The sequence below is a fragment of the Amblyomma americanum genome, chromosome 4 (assembly GCF_052857255.1).
Source record: "Amblyomma americanum isolate KBUSLIRL-KWMA chromosome 4, ASM5285725v1, whole genome shotgun sequence".
Lineage (NCBI taxonomy): Eukaryota > Metazoa > Arthropoda > Arachnida > Ixodida > Ixodidae > Amblyomma > Amblyomma americanum.
The window spans coordinates 193506607-193522338 of record NC_135500.1 but is presented as its reverse complement, the minus strand read 5'-3'; the positions used below and the strand labels follow the sequence as shown (position 1 = coordinate 193522338).

The 15732-nt window shown below is 53.0% G+C and overlaps 2 protein-coding genes across 2 annotated transcripts in view; one reads left to right on the top strand and one right to left on the bottom strand.

Moving 5' to 3' along the window:
• LOC144128930 (alpha-1,3-mannosyl-glycoprotein 4-beta-N-acetylglucosaminyltransferase B-like) overlaps window positions 1-15732 on the bottom strand; it is a 147023-nt gene that overhangs the window by 41100 nt on the left and 90191 nt on the right. The window lies entirely within an intron of this gene.
• LOC144128929 (uncharacterized) lies at window positions 1558-14568 on the top strand. The gene is made up of 5 exons (XM_077662733.1): window positions 1558-1781; window positions 7717-8157; window positions 8816-9316; window positions 11881-11957; window positions 12830-14568. The coding sequence occupies exons 2-5, from the start codon at window positions 7747-7749 to the stop codon at window positions 12984-12986; spliced, it is 1146 nt and encodes a 381-aa protein (XP_077518859.1). The 5' UTR covers window positions 1558-1781; window positions 7717-7746; the 3' UTR covers window positions 12987-14568.

Here is a 15732-nt window from a genome sequence, read left to right as displayed (position 1 = left end):
CAGTTCCAGAGCACTCCGTGGGCTTCTCTTATTGCGTACAGCTCATTCCTCGCTTCAGTCAACGAAGGAAACGCCGAGACCCTGTGAAACCGGGAAGCACTTGTCAGCTCCGACGCGACTGGCACCGCAGGTTGACAGCATGCACTCCGCAGGGATTCTGACTTTTAGCCCTCCGGCACTGTGGCTGCAGTACTGTGCATTAGCAACCCATTCAGAGGATCCCATTTTCTCAATCCACTAAACTCCCGCCGATTGCTCGTGCTTCTTATGACTGATTCCTGCTTAGGAAATTGGAAAGGAGCTTGCGACTAGAAGCCGAATGATGACACCGCGAACTCATCGGCCTACGTTCCAACCAGTCGGAGTACGCGATTATTAATGACACTGTTCCATCACAACGGGATCCGGTATCACCACGCCTACGAGATATCACTGCTACGACAATGGTGTAGAAAGAATACGTCTTCCTATTTTTTTTTTTGCGACACGATACCACCAAGCGGTTCTTCGCGACTAGAACACGATCCAGGGGAACAGACAAAAGGACACGCGAAGCAAAGTCGGACCTGGGAGAATCGTCTGCACCGCGAAACGACGGACAAGGGGAAGAATTTAATTTCGCGACGGGAACCACGGACGGCAGAAGAGAAGGGGCCGGCGCCCGGCCCGGATAACTTTAGCTTGGCGCTGACCTCGCCTCGACTCCTGCACGGCAGCGGCGCCGCAAAACCGAGAGGCTCAATTTTAGGGCTGTGTCAGTTATGCAAAGTTGGCTCCCAGGACTGCCACTATTTTTCTTTCTGCTCTCCTCCTCCCTTCCACGCAGTGCGCACGCCTCCTCTCCCCTCGCTCAGAACAGCACAAACAGCTCCTCGGGCGGCGGCTACGACGCCGTGCAACCAACTGTCATGACAAGAGGGGGGTATCTGGAAAGTCAGCACGGCAGATGGGAGGGAAAGAGTGGGGGGAAGGGGGAGGGATGGCTGGTCCGACCTGTTCGTCTCTCAATGCGCCACGCAGGCAGATGCAGGGGGACGAGAGGGAGAGAAAGAAGCGCGCCGGGGGTGCAATTTGGCCCGCATCGCTCGCCTGCCTGCTCCCAGTCGGGCGCCCCGGGCCGCCGCCCGACGCAGCCCCCAAAAGGGTTCTCCCGTTTACCAATAAGGCAAGTTTATTGCCACATCGATCGCGGGCCCTGGCCGCGCGCTCGGCTCCGCCGTCCGGCTGTAAAAATATTTTCCCCGTGTGTTGCGAGGGGAAGGGAAGGGGGGCACGAGCCGTCGGCCGCCGTCGCTCGCGGCAGCCCGGCAGGCAGGGGGGAAGGCTGCAGTATGAGGAGGAGGCCGAGGAGGGGGTCCGGCGCCACTTTTTTATGCGCGCGCTCTTGTTTTCTTTTGCCCTCTCCCGTATGCGAGCTCTCCTCGCCCAAAAAGAATGGGCGAGTGGGAGAGGGAGGCCAGCCAGTCAGGTGACCCCGATCGAGCGCTCCGGTTGGAGGAACGCCGCCTAACACAATTTTTTTCCGTCGGCTAAAAATTTCTCGGGGAAGGAAGGCGCGCAGACGACGCCGGCACTCCCGCGGGCCGGGCTAGGAAAACATTTTTCCGCGCCGGCGCCGCCATCTTGGAGCGGCGCCCACTGGCGAGGTCGTCGCCGCCGCTGCTGCCGAACGTCGCGGGAGCTTTGTTTTCGCACCACAGCGCTCGCTGGTGCGGGCATCGGCGCTCCCAGGCTTCCAGCACGCGCCGCCGCCGCCACCGCTGACCCGAGGGAGAGAAAACGTGAGTGCTCCGACGTCGGCGTCAGCTGCTGGGCGCGGGCAACCCCGGGTGTGCGTCTGTGCGTGCGTACGTTCGCTCCCCCACCTCCTACCCTCGTACAGGCGGAGTGTCTCCGCTTCCCGGAAGTGACGTCACGATGCTCCTATGCAGGCGCATCGGTAACAGCGGCGTCTCGGCCAGCGTCTTGTGATGTCGCCAGTCTTTATTTTTTGCTTTCGCGCCCCCTTCCAACGTCCCTTAATTCCAGCGTGCTGCGGGCTGGTCGCCATTTGCGTACTTCGTTCTGCTTTTAATCTTGCACTGTATACGGGTACCGGTATAATGTACCGCTCAAAGACTTCTCGCAGCCGAGTTTATATGGTGAAGCGAATCTGTGCTAAGAGCATTCATGGTACCATGAACAGTCGCGGCAGTACCCTTTACTACGCGCGGCAAAAAGAAAATAAAAAGCGGTACGTTGCAAGAGTATTCCAGCTGGATTCGTCATTGTTCGTGGACTGCCGCGCGCACCTATGCTCTCCTAAAGTTAAACGCGTTCAACGGAACAAGCCGCGACTTGAAGGCTGAATGCGCAGCGCATAATTTATTTCTTGCGCGACGCAGTAGCAGGGAACACGCAGGCTAAAAACGCGGTCGGAAAATACCGTGGCGTCGACAATGCCGCAAGCGACAACGTCGGGAAAATTAAATGCGCGCATCGTCGAGGCAGCGAAAGATTACTGGTAGTTACGGATGATTGCGCCAAGTATTCTGTGTACTGGCAGTGGGCTCACTTTGTACGCCATTGCCTTATCCTGAAAGCTTCCGTGAAGAACCTCCTAGTGCCCGTTGAAATCGAAGTGTTCTCACATCGACTCCATTCCGGAACAGACTCGCGAAAGGGTCATTGTGGCATAGCCAACGGATCTGGTCAGGTTTGCGAGGTCATTTCGGTTTCGCTCCTGGATCCATGTCATTGCCTTCTCTGTGCGGACGGCTATAACGAAGCCACGCCCTTTATATCGAAAGAAGAAATAATTTCGATGAATCGCAAAACGGTCGGACATGCCTCCCCTTCAAGAGTGCAAAACCAAAGTATGCACGTAGCTGGCTTGTCACTATGACGCTACATACTGAAACTGACAGCACAAGTACAGTAGACACAAGGAAGCAAGATCACCGGCTCTGTTGCATTTATTACCCTCCGTCCGCGTTCCATTCAAGAACTATAACCACAGAGGCAGAGCGCTCCTTCTGGCCGTGGGCCCATTCTTTCGTCCCGCTGTGGGGGCGAAGTCACGCGAGGCAATACGGACATGCCGAGAGATGTGGAGATGACTGAGCTTTCCTGGCCTATGCTGCCTGCTTGAATCAGTGCGAGGAAGCCAGTAATCTGAAACTCGCTCAAGAAGTTAACTGCTGCGGTCGGGGGGGGGGGGGGGGGGGGGGGGGGTGACAGGCACTAGTGCTCTTTCCAGGAAGATAATTGAGAGGAAAAACTTTTTTTTTCTCTTAGAAGCGCCTTACACAATGCACGTAATCGCATTTTGTAATTATTCTCCCGAGTGCGACGTTTGCGCATGAACAGAACTACGAAACAATGGTAATTAGTTACGTTACTCGGCACAACAAGCCCTAACGCGACCCCCCGGAAAGTTAAACGCGACGCATAAGAGCGAGAATCCGACGTCTCAGCGTTGACTCGCGGGGCGCGAACGAAATGTCGCAAGAAAGGCGTGACGTCAAACAGGGCACAAAAGTGTCTGGCTTATAAACAACGTTACGAAAGTCATTCTATATGCGCCTCCGATATTCCTTTCTCTCTAGCCAGTGGAGAAGGTCTTTTATAATGAAGCTTATCGATCAGTACGTGTTTTTTTTTTGCATATTTTCCTTGCCAGTAAAAAAAAAATAACTTTAAAACTGTCCTAGCCTCGCGACCTGTTTAAAATAACAAGCCCGGGGGAGCAGCACCACGCCTTCGGTGGAGAACCTTATATATTCCAGCGAAGTATGGCGCGCGTATGCTTCTACGGTTAGCCTTCGCCGAAGCTTTCCAGCCATGCGCGCCGCGTAGGAAGGAGGCCCGCCGATCTCTGATCTGAAATGATCAAAGCCTCGCGGTTGCTCGCTCAAGGTGGATTATAAATAAGTCAGTGCTTCATTATTTCCTCCCTCCGCCGAGAACTTTCGGCGTTCCCCTCTTTTCTTTTCAATTCTTTTTCTTTCTTTTCTTCGCGCTCGACGCGTCGTCGAATGAACCGAAGAAGAAAAAAGCCGAAACGGGCCCCGCATCCTCAAAAGAGAAAAGAATGAGAGAACGCCTTCTCCTCAGAAAAAGAAACCTGTCTTCGCGGGAGAGCGCACACAAAGGGAAGAAAAGAAAATTGGAAGAATCGAGGCGAGGAGTTCGTTGCCTCGCGGCCGACGCCGTGTAGAAAGAAGCCCGTTTCGCGCTCTCGAAGGTGTGTGTGTGCGCGCGCGCGCGTGTGTGTTTTTATGGTAGATAATAGACGGCTCTCGGGTGTGTTTCGGTTCCCTCGCTGCCTTTTTTTTTACTATTATTTTCCTTCCGAGCAAAAAGAGAGGAATCGAGATTGGCATCACCTCCGAAGGAACGATATGACAGGGACGCCTTTGTGCGCGAGTCGACTGTAATGACTAGCCGCGCCTCGCGATAGCGGCAGCGAACGCGTCGGGACCGCCGCCCTAGGCTTGAGAAAACCTGCCCGAAGACAAAAAAGCCCTTTCTTTCATTCCAAAAAGAAAAAAAATAGACTGTCTTCAAAAAAACAGGTGCGTTTGAGCGCTAACGCGCATGGGCAAGGAAGACTAGCATAAATAACAGTAAGAAATAAATAGCAGAGCTGAGCTCACCGGCTTAGCGCATTAATCAGCAAAAACTGGTTGGAATTAGCGGCGTTTCCGGCGCGTAAAGTCGGTATGGCGTATGCATGCGAGGACGCTAGCGCTGGCATAAGCATATTTACAGACTTGTTATGCACGCGACGAGCCAACCTGACACACAAATAGCTACCCGTATTTGCTTTTCTGTTTCGCCCACGTTTCGTTACGTGGCTTCGCCTATCTTTTCGAGCATGTTCAGCTACACGGCTTTGGCCTGCTTGCTTCGAGTACGCTTAGATACTTGGCGTAGCCTGTTTCGTACTCGTTTTCCCACTGGTCTTCGTCGCTTTATGAGCCCGCACCACCGCTAGCTGTGCGGTCTTGCACGTTCAGCTCAGATATCAACAGGTTCGACTTTCCCGTCGGCATGAATATCCGCTTCCACCACCACAGCGAATCTACGAGCATCCCACGGCGCACACCTTTCGCGAACATCCGTCGTGGTCCTGTTTTCTCACCTCGTCAATGCAGCACCGAACTCCGCAAGCTCACTTTCTGTGACGCTCCGCAGGCCTCATGCGGCTGCTGTTACGTGATAGGGTCCACTGCCGTGTCTAACAATCATCCTATTCACCTCGTTCAACCACCGCGCGTCTCCCCTGCCTCCGCGGCGAGCGAGCCGCCGGAGCCTCGGCAAGCCGCGGCACTAGAGTCACTGTACGCGTTCCTCCGTCTTTCCTGCCTCCTCGACGGCGCGCTCCGCTCGGCCAGTGCCATAGCAACCGGCGGCGCTCGTTTCCGGGTGATGCGAGATCCTCCTCCTCCCGCCACCGGATTTGGATGCTCCCAGCACTGCAATCGCATCCGTGTATCCGTCTTCCCAACGTCATTATTACTTGTTATTACTATCATTACTATTACATTATTGCGTAGTTGACACGGCTAACTTCGGATATAGTGAAAGAACGTTCAGCACAGACGGGAAACAATTTTTGTAACTTGTTGAAGCAACACCTCGCTCATGTATGCGGATCCTAGAGAAAAGCCCAGAGGCTTGGAAGCCCGCCGCTCCAAGAAGCAGGGTGGCTTGGCCCGGGCTCTCGAAATTTGCGGTGAGCTAGGGTTCATTTTCATCCTTCCTCCATGCCTAACAACAACGCCGCGCCATGAGAAATCCCTGCAAATCATGGTGTGTGCTGTGTTGCCAGCTTATGGCCACGGCGGCCATATATCTTCCAAGCATGGCGGCGCGGGGAAAAGGAACGCGGTATTCTGGGCTTCGTTCTTCCCGCCAGTGGGAGAGAATGAACAAGTTACGACTGCCGATGTACAGTCGGGGACAAAAGTATCTGGACCGCGTGATCCGGAAACGAAGCCTATAGCTCTATTATCTGCCAGCTGGAGACATTTGTGGGGGTTAAAGCTAAAATGCTGTTCTTTCAGCTCCGCAAGTGCGGTCTGCAGCCGGCAGCTAATAATAGAGCTATCGGCTTAGTTTCCAGAGCACGCGGTCCAGACACCATTGTCCCCGACTGTACCTCCTAAATGGCTTAATCAAAAATAATACACCTTTCGCTGTAAAACTGAACAACATAACCATGCACAGACATGAGGACCGGCGTTCATTCAATGTGGAATGCAGAACGCGGACATACTGGCAAAGTGGCACATACTCGATACGCAATATGCGGCTGGCGCCCTCATCCGGCGTGTTCGAGAACTACAGCTGCGGTGGGGTTGCTTTTCAGAACCTCCGCTGTGCAGTTTGCGCGTTCGAACCCAATTTTCAAGCGAAAGCATTGCATGATGGCTTGCAGAAGCCTCGCTTTTGAGGGGGAAGAGGGGCATCGCAGTGATTATTTGCATCAGTTACATTCCCTACAGTATATAAGAACAGTGGCGAAGGCTGCGTTACAGGAGCTGCAGCACACCATAGTCGGATACAACTTCGGCAGATTCCCTTCAAAGGAGGCCCTCCTAACAAATGGAGTCGACCGATTCTCACGTCATCTTTCACCTTCTAGCGTCACAGTGCAAGAAGTGGGAGATGAAAGGGAATCAACCACGGCTTAATCGGATTGCCCGCGACGTCATGAAAATCGGTCGACGCCATTGGCTGGAAGGCCTCCTTCGAGGGGCACCTGTCGTTTTATTCTTGAGTTGCACCCGACTGACGGACGTTGGGCTGCACTCTCAAGATATCGCGTTTCGGACTGCACCTGCACTGACATTCTGCGAAGCTGGATACCACGAGGCTTTTATTTTAACGTTGTACCGTAAGGTGACGCGCGGGAGCACAAAAGAAATCGTGACGGCTTAGGACGTACACACGCACAGAGAAATATGACATGCAATGCTACAGCATCGGTGCCATCGCTGCGCTTGTCAACATAAGCACGGACATAGATAGATATATAGATAAAGAGGAGGAGGGAAAGGCAGGGATGTTAACCAGAAAGGGGTTCCGGTTGGCTACCCTGCACTGGGGAAGAGGGATTAGGGGACGAAGAGGAGGAAGAGAGAAGGGAAAAAAGGCATAACACACACACACGCACACAACGCTGTCGCAATCTGTCACTCAATCTAGTCGCTCTCAAGTAGGCAAAGAGTGCCTTGTATGCCTTGAGGGCAGTCGACTGCTGTGGCCACGGACCGAGGATCTTTTGCTCTGTTAATGGGCGAGGATCGAGGCGGTCCAGGGCACAACACAGTGTATGTCTTGCACTCGCAAATGCAGGGCACTCACAGAGAAGATGAGCGATGGTCTCCTCACGACCGCAGCTCTCACAGGCAGGGCTGTCGGCCATCCCCATCCGGAAAGCATAGTAATTGGTAAATGCAACACCGATCCATAAACGGCATAACAGTGCTGCGCCGATAGACAGATTTGCAGCCCCGACTGCGCTCTCCTCGGGAGTGGCGAAAACATGCACGTGACGGGTGCGTGTACCAGATACCATGGGCCGTGTTTTATTTCCGCTTTGCCGTCGAACAAATGACAGCTCTCTCGTCGCACGTTCCATGGGCTGACAAATGTGTATTTCAGTCCGGGAAAAACTCTTACTGCAGCTTGCTTATCTCGCCCTGTACGCGCACTTCCGCGACGCAGGTTCCGCACCAGGCGGCAGTGCTGGCGCAGATGAGCGAGCAGTGCGCGAACGACGCCGTGTCCGGCGGCGGCGGCGGGGCGGGCGACAGCCCCGGCCTGTGCGTGAGCCAGAAGATCCACTGGCCGCACAACGTGACCTGCTACCTGGTCAAGTTCTACCGGCAGACGCCCTGCCTGTGGGACCACTCGCACCGGGACTACAGCGACAAGGCGGCCAAGGAGCGCGCGCTGCAACAGTTCTCCAACGAGACCGGCTACCCCGTCGAGGCGGTGCGCAAGAAGCTCATCAACCTGCGCAACCAGTTCACCAACGAGTGGCAGAAGATGGACCGCAGCAGCAACTCGGCCAAGCCGTACCGAACCAAGTGGGCCTTCTACCGGTCCCTAACCTTCCTCAAGGACGTCGTGCTGCCCAGGAAGCCCAGGAACTCCTCGCTGCACGTGAGTGCATCTTAACTTCCACCAGTGCTAGTCAACTAGTTCATGGCTCGACGGTAGCCAAAGTTGCATCCCGAAGAAGGTCAAACTGACGAATGTCGCTTTCGCGCGCGACGACCTTGTCCCACGGATATAGTTAACATGAATGTTCACCGTATAAAATCTCCCAATACCGTCAGTTACAAACCCCTGATGGAAATGTACAGCGCAAAGATGAGGACACAAGGAAGACACATGGGACACATGAGCGCTCGTGTCTCCCATCTGTCTTGTCCTCCATGAGCCTTGTCTCCCATGCGTCTTGTCTCCCATGCGTCTTGTCTCCCATGCGTCTTGTCTCCCATGCGTCTTGTGTCCCATGCGTCTTGTGTCCCATGCGTCTTGTGTCCCATGCGTCTTGTGTCCCATGCGTCTTGTGTCCCATGCGTCTTGTGTCCCATGTGTCTTCCTTGAGTCCTCGTCTTTCTTTGCGCTGTACATTTCCACAGCGAATCGCCAACATGACTCACCTTAGCAAACCCCCGTCATATGTATACACAGTCCTAGCACGTGAAGCTTGATGCCGACCTTTTTCCTGCCTTGCGGCTTTTCAGCGACGCGTATACAGGCCTTGGAAAAAAAAAAAGAGTGAGTCCTGGCTCCTTTGTTCTCTTGGGCTCAGCTCGAGGGAGGACCAATGCGGATGCAGTCGATGGGTGGTGCGCTCTGTGGCGGCGGAGGCGGCATGCAGGCTGGGCTCGACTCCCGTTCCATGGACATGAACCCCAGTTTCGGCTTCGCCCGGGAGCGGCGGTTCCACGAGGCGCCGCACTTCCACCACCACGACGGCCTGAAGCTCGAGAACAGCTCGTCGTCGTCGTCTTCCCAGAACCACAGGAACTCGCTGACGCACAACCACCTCCACAACGACGACGGCTCGCACCACCACGACGGAGGAGGAGGAGGACCGGTGGCGCTGCTGGACGGCGCTGCCGGGCACCAGGAGAACAACAACGGCACCTCCTCGCAACAGACGCCGCAGCAGGCAGACCAGGACGTCACCGTGATCGGAGCGGGCGCCGACGTGGAGGACCTGGAGCTGTCCCAGTCTAGCAACTCGCTGGTGCTGTCGCCCGAGGTGACGCTCGAAGAGCCGTCGTCCAGCGAGAGGAGGATATTCCCGGTGAGCGTGACGACGGGCTCCAATTCGTCGCGTACTCAGTTTCGAAGTTTTGCTTTACTTATGGCGCCTGATAAGCGTGCCACTGTGCCAACGGTCTCTAATAATAATAATAATAATAATAATAATAATAATAATAATTGTTTCGTGGGGAAAGGAAATGGCGCAGCATCTGTCTCATATATCGTTGGACACCTGAACCGCGCCGTAAGGGAAGGGATAAAGGAGGGAGCGAAAGAAGAAAGGAAGAGGTGCCGTAGTGAAGGGCTCCGGAATAATTTCGACCACCTGGGGATCTTTAACGTGCACTGACATCGCACAGCACACGGGCGCATTAGCGCGTTTTTCCTCCATAAAAACGCAGCCGCCGCGGTCGGGTTCGAACCCGGGAACTCCGGATCAGTAGCCAACGGTCTCTTAATCCGGCTTCCTTGCGCGCCGTAAGGCGACCAGCTACTGCCAATTTCTGCAAGACAGACGCAGATTTCGAATTCTTATTATAGTCGTCTTCTCGCCGAATACATCTCTATTATGCGCACGTCAAGCCCGCGGAGGTCAACTGAATCTATAGTAGTATGCCATAACTGTGGGGATGGACCTTTCGATTTTTATTGTTGAGAATTCGGCGGATTTTTCTCGGTGTTTATTTCAGAGCCCAGATTCGTTTTAACGCGGTAGCGTTAAGAGCCCCGTGTCGCAGGGCCGTGAGCGAAAAATCCCCACAGAAGCAACCCAGGTGACAGGTGGGGACACCTAGGCCACGTGACCTTGTGACGACGTCAAAACGCGCCGCACAGGATAGTGAGCAAACTGCCCACCGCGGCAATTGGCAGTTAAATTAGTGGCTGCTCGGGAAGAGCAACCTGAGTCGCACAAGCCCCACCGGTGGCAGCACCTGCCTTGTGAGGATCCCCCAGCGATCTATGAATGTAAATTCAATAATGAAGAATTCCGCATATATAGGCATTACCCCATTACTGCTATCGTGTCGTACCCGTAACGCGGAGATCAAGTGTCCCCTCCAGTTTGTTTGTTTTTTCGGGAAATTTTATTTCCTACTGATGAACCACCTTTTTTTTTTTTCCGGTGATATAATGTGGTACTCCTGTGCGGTCAGAAGTCACTAAGTTCATCTTGGATTTTTTGTTCACCTAAGCATTTGATTTAGCATCAATTGAGCAAACTTAGTTACTGGTAAGCAATTATACATGCGCTTACAGAAGGAGAATGGTTATCAAGGTGGTTTCTGAAACGTTGGTTGCCCAGTCCGGAGTTCCCGGGTTCGAACCCGACCGCGGCGGCTGCGTTTTTATGGAGGAAAAACGCTAAGGCGCCCGTGTGCTGTGCGATGTCAGTGCACGTTAAAGATCCCCAGGTGGTCGAAATTATTCCGGAGCCCTCCACTACGGACCTATTTGTTCCTCTCTTCTTTCACTCCCTCCTTTATCCCTTCCCTTACGCCGCGGTTCAGGTGTCCAACGATATATGAGACAGATGCTGCGCCATTTCCTTTCCACCAAAAACCAATTATTATTGGTTGCCCAGTCATCGCTGGGTTGCAGTAGTTGAAAACACGGCGCTACTGCAACTGTACGTTTCCTTCTTCCTGTGGCTGTCTAGTGCGCTTTGCTTACAGCTACAGTCATGAACCAATTAGCCAACCACAGTCTGTTTTTTTTTTGTTGTTGCGCTAGGTGGAGCGAAACGGTGGGGCATCTCTTGCCTGTTTGTTGACGTCAGTGACGAAACTTCCGCTTAACCGTTGCGGTAGCCAGAACATGACATTTTTCGTGCCGCTTATGCATGGTTTCCAGTGTCTTTACATGCTGTGTAGACACCTATTTAATCAAGTATGTAGCTGTCCTAAATAGGCGATGAAAGTGAACAGCGCTACGCTAACGGACGACGCAGCTCCTACTCTATAGCCAGCAAGCTGCGACGTGCATGTCAAGAATACTGACCCTTTTCGGTTAAAACCGAATAATAATAATAATAATTGGTTTTTGGGGAAAGGAAATGGCGCAGTATCTGTCTCATATATCGTTGGACACCTGAACCGCGCCGTAAGGGAAGGGATAAAGGAGGGAGTGAAAGAAGAAAGGTAGAGAGAGAGGTGCCGTAGTGGAGGGCTCCGGAATAATTTCGACCACTTGGGGATCTTTAACGTGCGCTGACATCGCACAGCACACGGGCGCCTTAGCGTTTTTCCTCCATAAAAACGCAGCCGCATTCCAAAAGTTGTATTCGGCATACTTTTACTTTTTTCTATTTAAACCGGAAAGTATAACCCGTAATAACAAATAAAACATCAGGAATGGTTCTTCACTCGTTCTCGTCAGGAAAAAAAATAATATTTTACATCAGCAGTGTGTTTGCGATGCACAAGTGCACTCATTGAAAACGCAGTATTTACGTTGCTGCGTCCCCTAATTTTTGGGTCCCTCTTTGGTTGCACAAGCACGTGTCTGCAGTCCTGCTTAGCACCACGCTGCAGGGCCAGGGAAGAAACGTGATTTCGTCCTGTCGTTCACCAACGCTTTTTTGTGCTCTTTTTTTCTTTCTTCCAGCCCGAGGACGACGGCTTCCATCAAGAGATACGGCAAACTTACACATTTCCAGGGGAACGTTACGGTGACTTGCAAAGGTAGGCCACCACCACAGCCTTCATGCATGGCGCAGCCTCCGACGTTCAGCCTTTACCGACTGGCCGGCGTGACAGCAAAGCCGGCTGGCTTGCCGGGGTGCGCACATGCTACGACTATGTAGAAGTTCACATTCCGAACCGATATTAGGCCTCTTTAGGACAGAAACGAATGGATAACTGCGAATTTGTGCCCAAGGTTCATATAAGTTACCCACTGAGGGGTCGTCGTTGAACGTCATTTCGCTATAGCGCGAATAGCGGTGGCGCTAGAGTCGCGTCCTCGAGCTTGATGGCAGCGGCGTTCATTCTCTTGCGGAAGCGGAGCGTGGTTATACAGTTGAAACTCGTTATAACGAAGTTGAAGGGGACTGGGGATTACTAAAGTTATATCCGTAGCTTCATTATAGCCACGAGCTTCCAAGGGGAATCTTCATTATTTCGTTACATCCATCATTTGGTATGACCCGTTTTGTTATAACGAGGTTCGATGAATAAGATTCGCGAGGGAATCTTGGTGTGCACTTAGAGGATAGGCCGCAAGCCATCTTCTAAGGCCTTGCACTTTTGCGCCAGATCTTGCTAGCACGCACATGTCGCAAGCATTGCGTACCACATGTAGACATATCTGTAGCTCAAGAGTCATATTACACGACGTTTAATCGGCAATAAGGGGATGCAAACAGAAAGGTCAGCCAGACCTATCGCGCAGTAGGGGCGTGGAAGCGAGACCAGCCACGGGTCGGTTTCCAGCTCAGGCATGCCTGAACTGGGACACGTTCACGGACGCCGCGAGAACAGTGCAGAGCATCAATACGTGGGGTGTCGAACGCAACTGCTATTGACACCCCTCCTCCACATTTCGGCTTCCGCAGGGGCGACCACGTGGATTCGTTCACGTGCTACATCGGCACGGAATTGCGGCGCATCCCGGACGAAGAGACCGTGGGCGCGCTCAAGCTGCAGATCCTGAAGCTCATCTTCGACGCCCAGGCGACCACGGCCACGTACAACGCGCACCCGCCGCAGTGATGGTGTCCCCGTCAACCAACTACCACTGCCAGCGATAGCGCACGCGATACAAAGGAGAAGCACCGAGAAGGTCAAGCCTGTACCGATCTTAGCATATAGCCAACGCCGGTGGCGCATGCGCAGTGATATATAATATACTCGCACATAGGGGAGGCACCGACTTGAAGCTGTACCGACCCTAAAACCCCCCCCCCCCCCCCCCCCCCCCGCGTCTCGCAATATCCGAGGTGCGAACAGACACGCAAATTCCAGAGGCCAACGCGGGACAGCTTTCACCTGGCGTTCCTCACTAGCTCCATCCAGATCACTATAGCAACGACCAATCATTACGACTGGCCGAAGCCAGTGCCACACGTGGAGTGCGCGCACTACGTAACATAGCATCGCGCCTTTTTTATTTTTATTTTTTTTTATTCGCGACATGCAGCAACGATCTCCACAGAACAATTTCACGCTTTTTACAGGCGTTTATAGTATAGCGGCTACTCAGCGAGGTCACAAAGGAATCTCACGATGCACGGCGCCGACACCAGGCGATGCAAGCGTTCCCTTTCGAGGAGGACTGTACAGACTCGTAAACGAGCGATCAAAGTAGAGAGCTATACTTTCAATTCTTCCAACGAAAACTTAATTTGATAGTTGCGACTTTGACGGGCCGTGTGGCGCGAATATCTATGCACACGCAAGAAAGGCGATAGCGAATGTCCATAGCCCGTGCATGTCGTTCCCACAAAAAAAAAAAAAATCCACATATAAATAGCTTCAATATGCACGATATCCTTCAATGTTAACCCGATTTCTGAAGGCGAGGAAATACATGTTATGCGGAGGCAGGCCGGGGCCAATAGTTTTCCACTCAGCGAAGCACGACTGGCCGCCACGGCACCGCAGCAAAGTGGTTCCTCTCCTCCCAGGCTTTCATAAGAAGGTCAGCAAGGCAAGAGACTCCGTTTGTGTTTGATCCGGTGAAAGAATTCAGCACAGTCTTCATTACACGTGAAGACGGCTGAAGAGCAAAGGTGAAGGCGAAATCGCACGCGATATTTATGGACTCTCGCGCTTGGTACATATATCGGCGAGATAGAACAGCCCGCCCTGCTGAAGACCCTTTTATGCTTTCCGCGCCAAAACAACGCCGCGTCTTCGAAGGCGAGAGGTGTACCGTAGATGTTATCTATAGGCATATACACACACGCGCGTATGCAAAGGGTCACAACGCAACGCCCGTTATATTTCCGTGCGTAGCTCCGTCGTCGCATCAGTCGCGACGACTACGATCCAAAGCAGCACAGAAAATCGGCCCAATATTGGATATATACTGGGAAAAGTCGGACATACAAAGGGCCAAAGTAAAACCATTATTTGCCAATATTGGGCCGATATTGAGTGCTGCATGGGCACGTGAATTACGTACGAGGGTCGGGTCACGTATGCTCCCGCAGCGGGTGCAGGCCAAACGAAGGCGGCTCTTCCGGCCTCCACGCTCCAACGAATGAGTGAGTGTGTGTAACGCGCTGCTAGTTTCCGCAGGGCGCGCGAAAAGCTGTCGGTTTACGAATAAAAACGCACGGATGTGACGAAACGCTCCTGCCTGATCCTTCCTTTGATCCCGCAGACGCCGGCGGTGTTAGTGATGCGTGTATGTTCTCCTGGAGAGTTGCGTTGGTTTTTTTTTTTTCTGCAACGCTAACCACTGCGCAGACACGCATAAATTTCGCGCGACCCAACCAGCGCGCGTACTTCGCTCGTGCAACGTGCGCAGCGGTGATCGAGCTGGCGTTGCATATTACAAGGAGTGAGTAGTGGCGCGGAACAGGTTTGACCCATGGGCGGCACCTTTGTAGCGTCGACCTCTGCCTGCGTGCTGCCCGTTTCCAGTATGCCGCAAGAGCTTCGCCTCCCGACTGCTGGACAAAGTCCTGCTTGTCTGCCAAGGCGGGTTATACCAGACCCCACTTGCACAAACGCGAGCTTCTAAGTCCAGAAGATAAGTCTGGACTTCCCCGCAGATGTACAGCGCTTGCACGAACCCATAATACTGAACTACAGTCCGGACTTACTGAAGACGGTAGGCACTTCTAGTACCCACTTTTTTTTCACGGGTAATAGCCTTCTCTATAGAAGAGGTGATGATGATGGATTTTTATGGCGCAAGGGCATCCAAGGCCAATGAGGGGTCAAAGACCCATTTTAAAAGCATTTCACCCTAAATAAGCCGAGCACCAGACCAGGGGAAAGCTAGTCCCCATTCTATCACCGGTGGGTACCCGGCGGTGGGTACCCCGCGTCCAGGGTCGATTAAATTCGAAGCATATATTGTGTTGGCGCGGAAAGTCACGTGCCACTCAGACGCTCACACGTGGGCACATTGTTTCAGTTAAATTCTATGAGGTCTCACGTCACTGCACTATGACGTCGGAGCCATGACGCCCATGACTCAACTCGCACACCCATAAAATATATATAAATATAGGTGCGGCCTTTTGCGCGCTCCCCTGTAATATGGGCATCACAATACGGTGTAGCAACAAATAAAGATGACAAAAAAAAAACTTTCGACAGAGGTCTGGCTGGCCGGGGAAGCAAATTTAATTCAAGTAAGAAAAAACGCCGACGAAGTTAATACAACAAAATTTCGGAGCCTACTCGGTTCCTTGATCAGGTGTGACAGCGGGGGAATGCTCGCAGCCTGGCTTTTTTAAGCCCACGTGCAGTCTACCGCCTTCTGGTCAGTGTAAACCGGCGG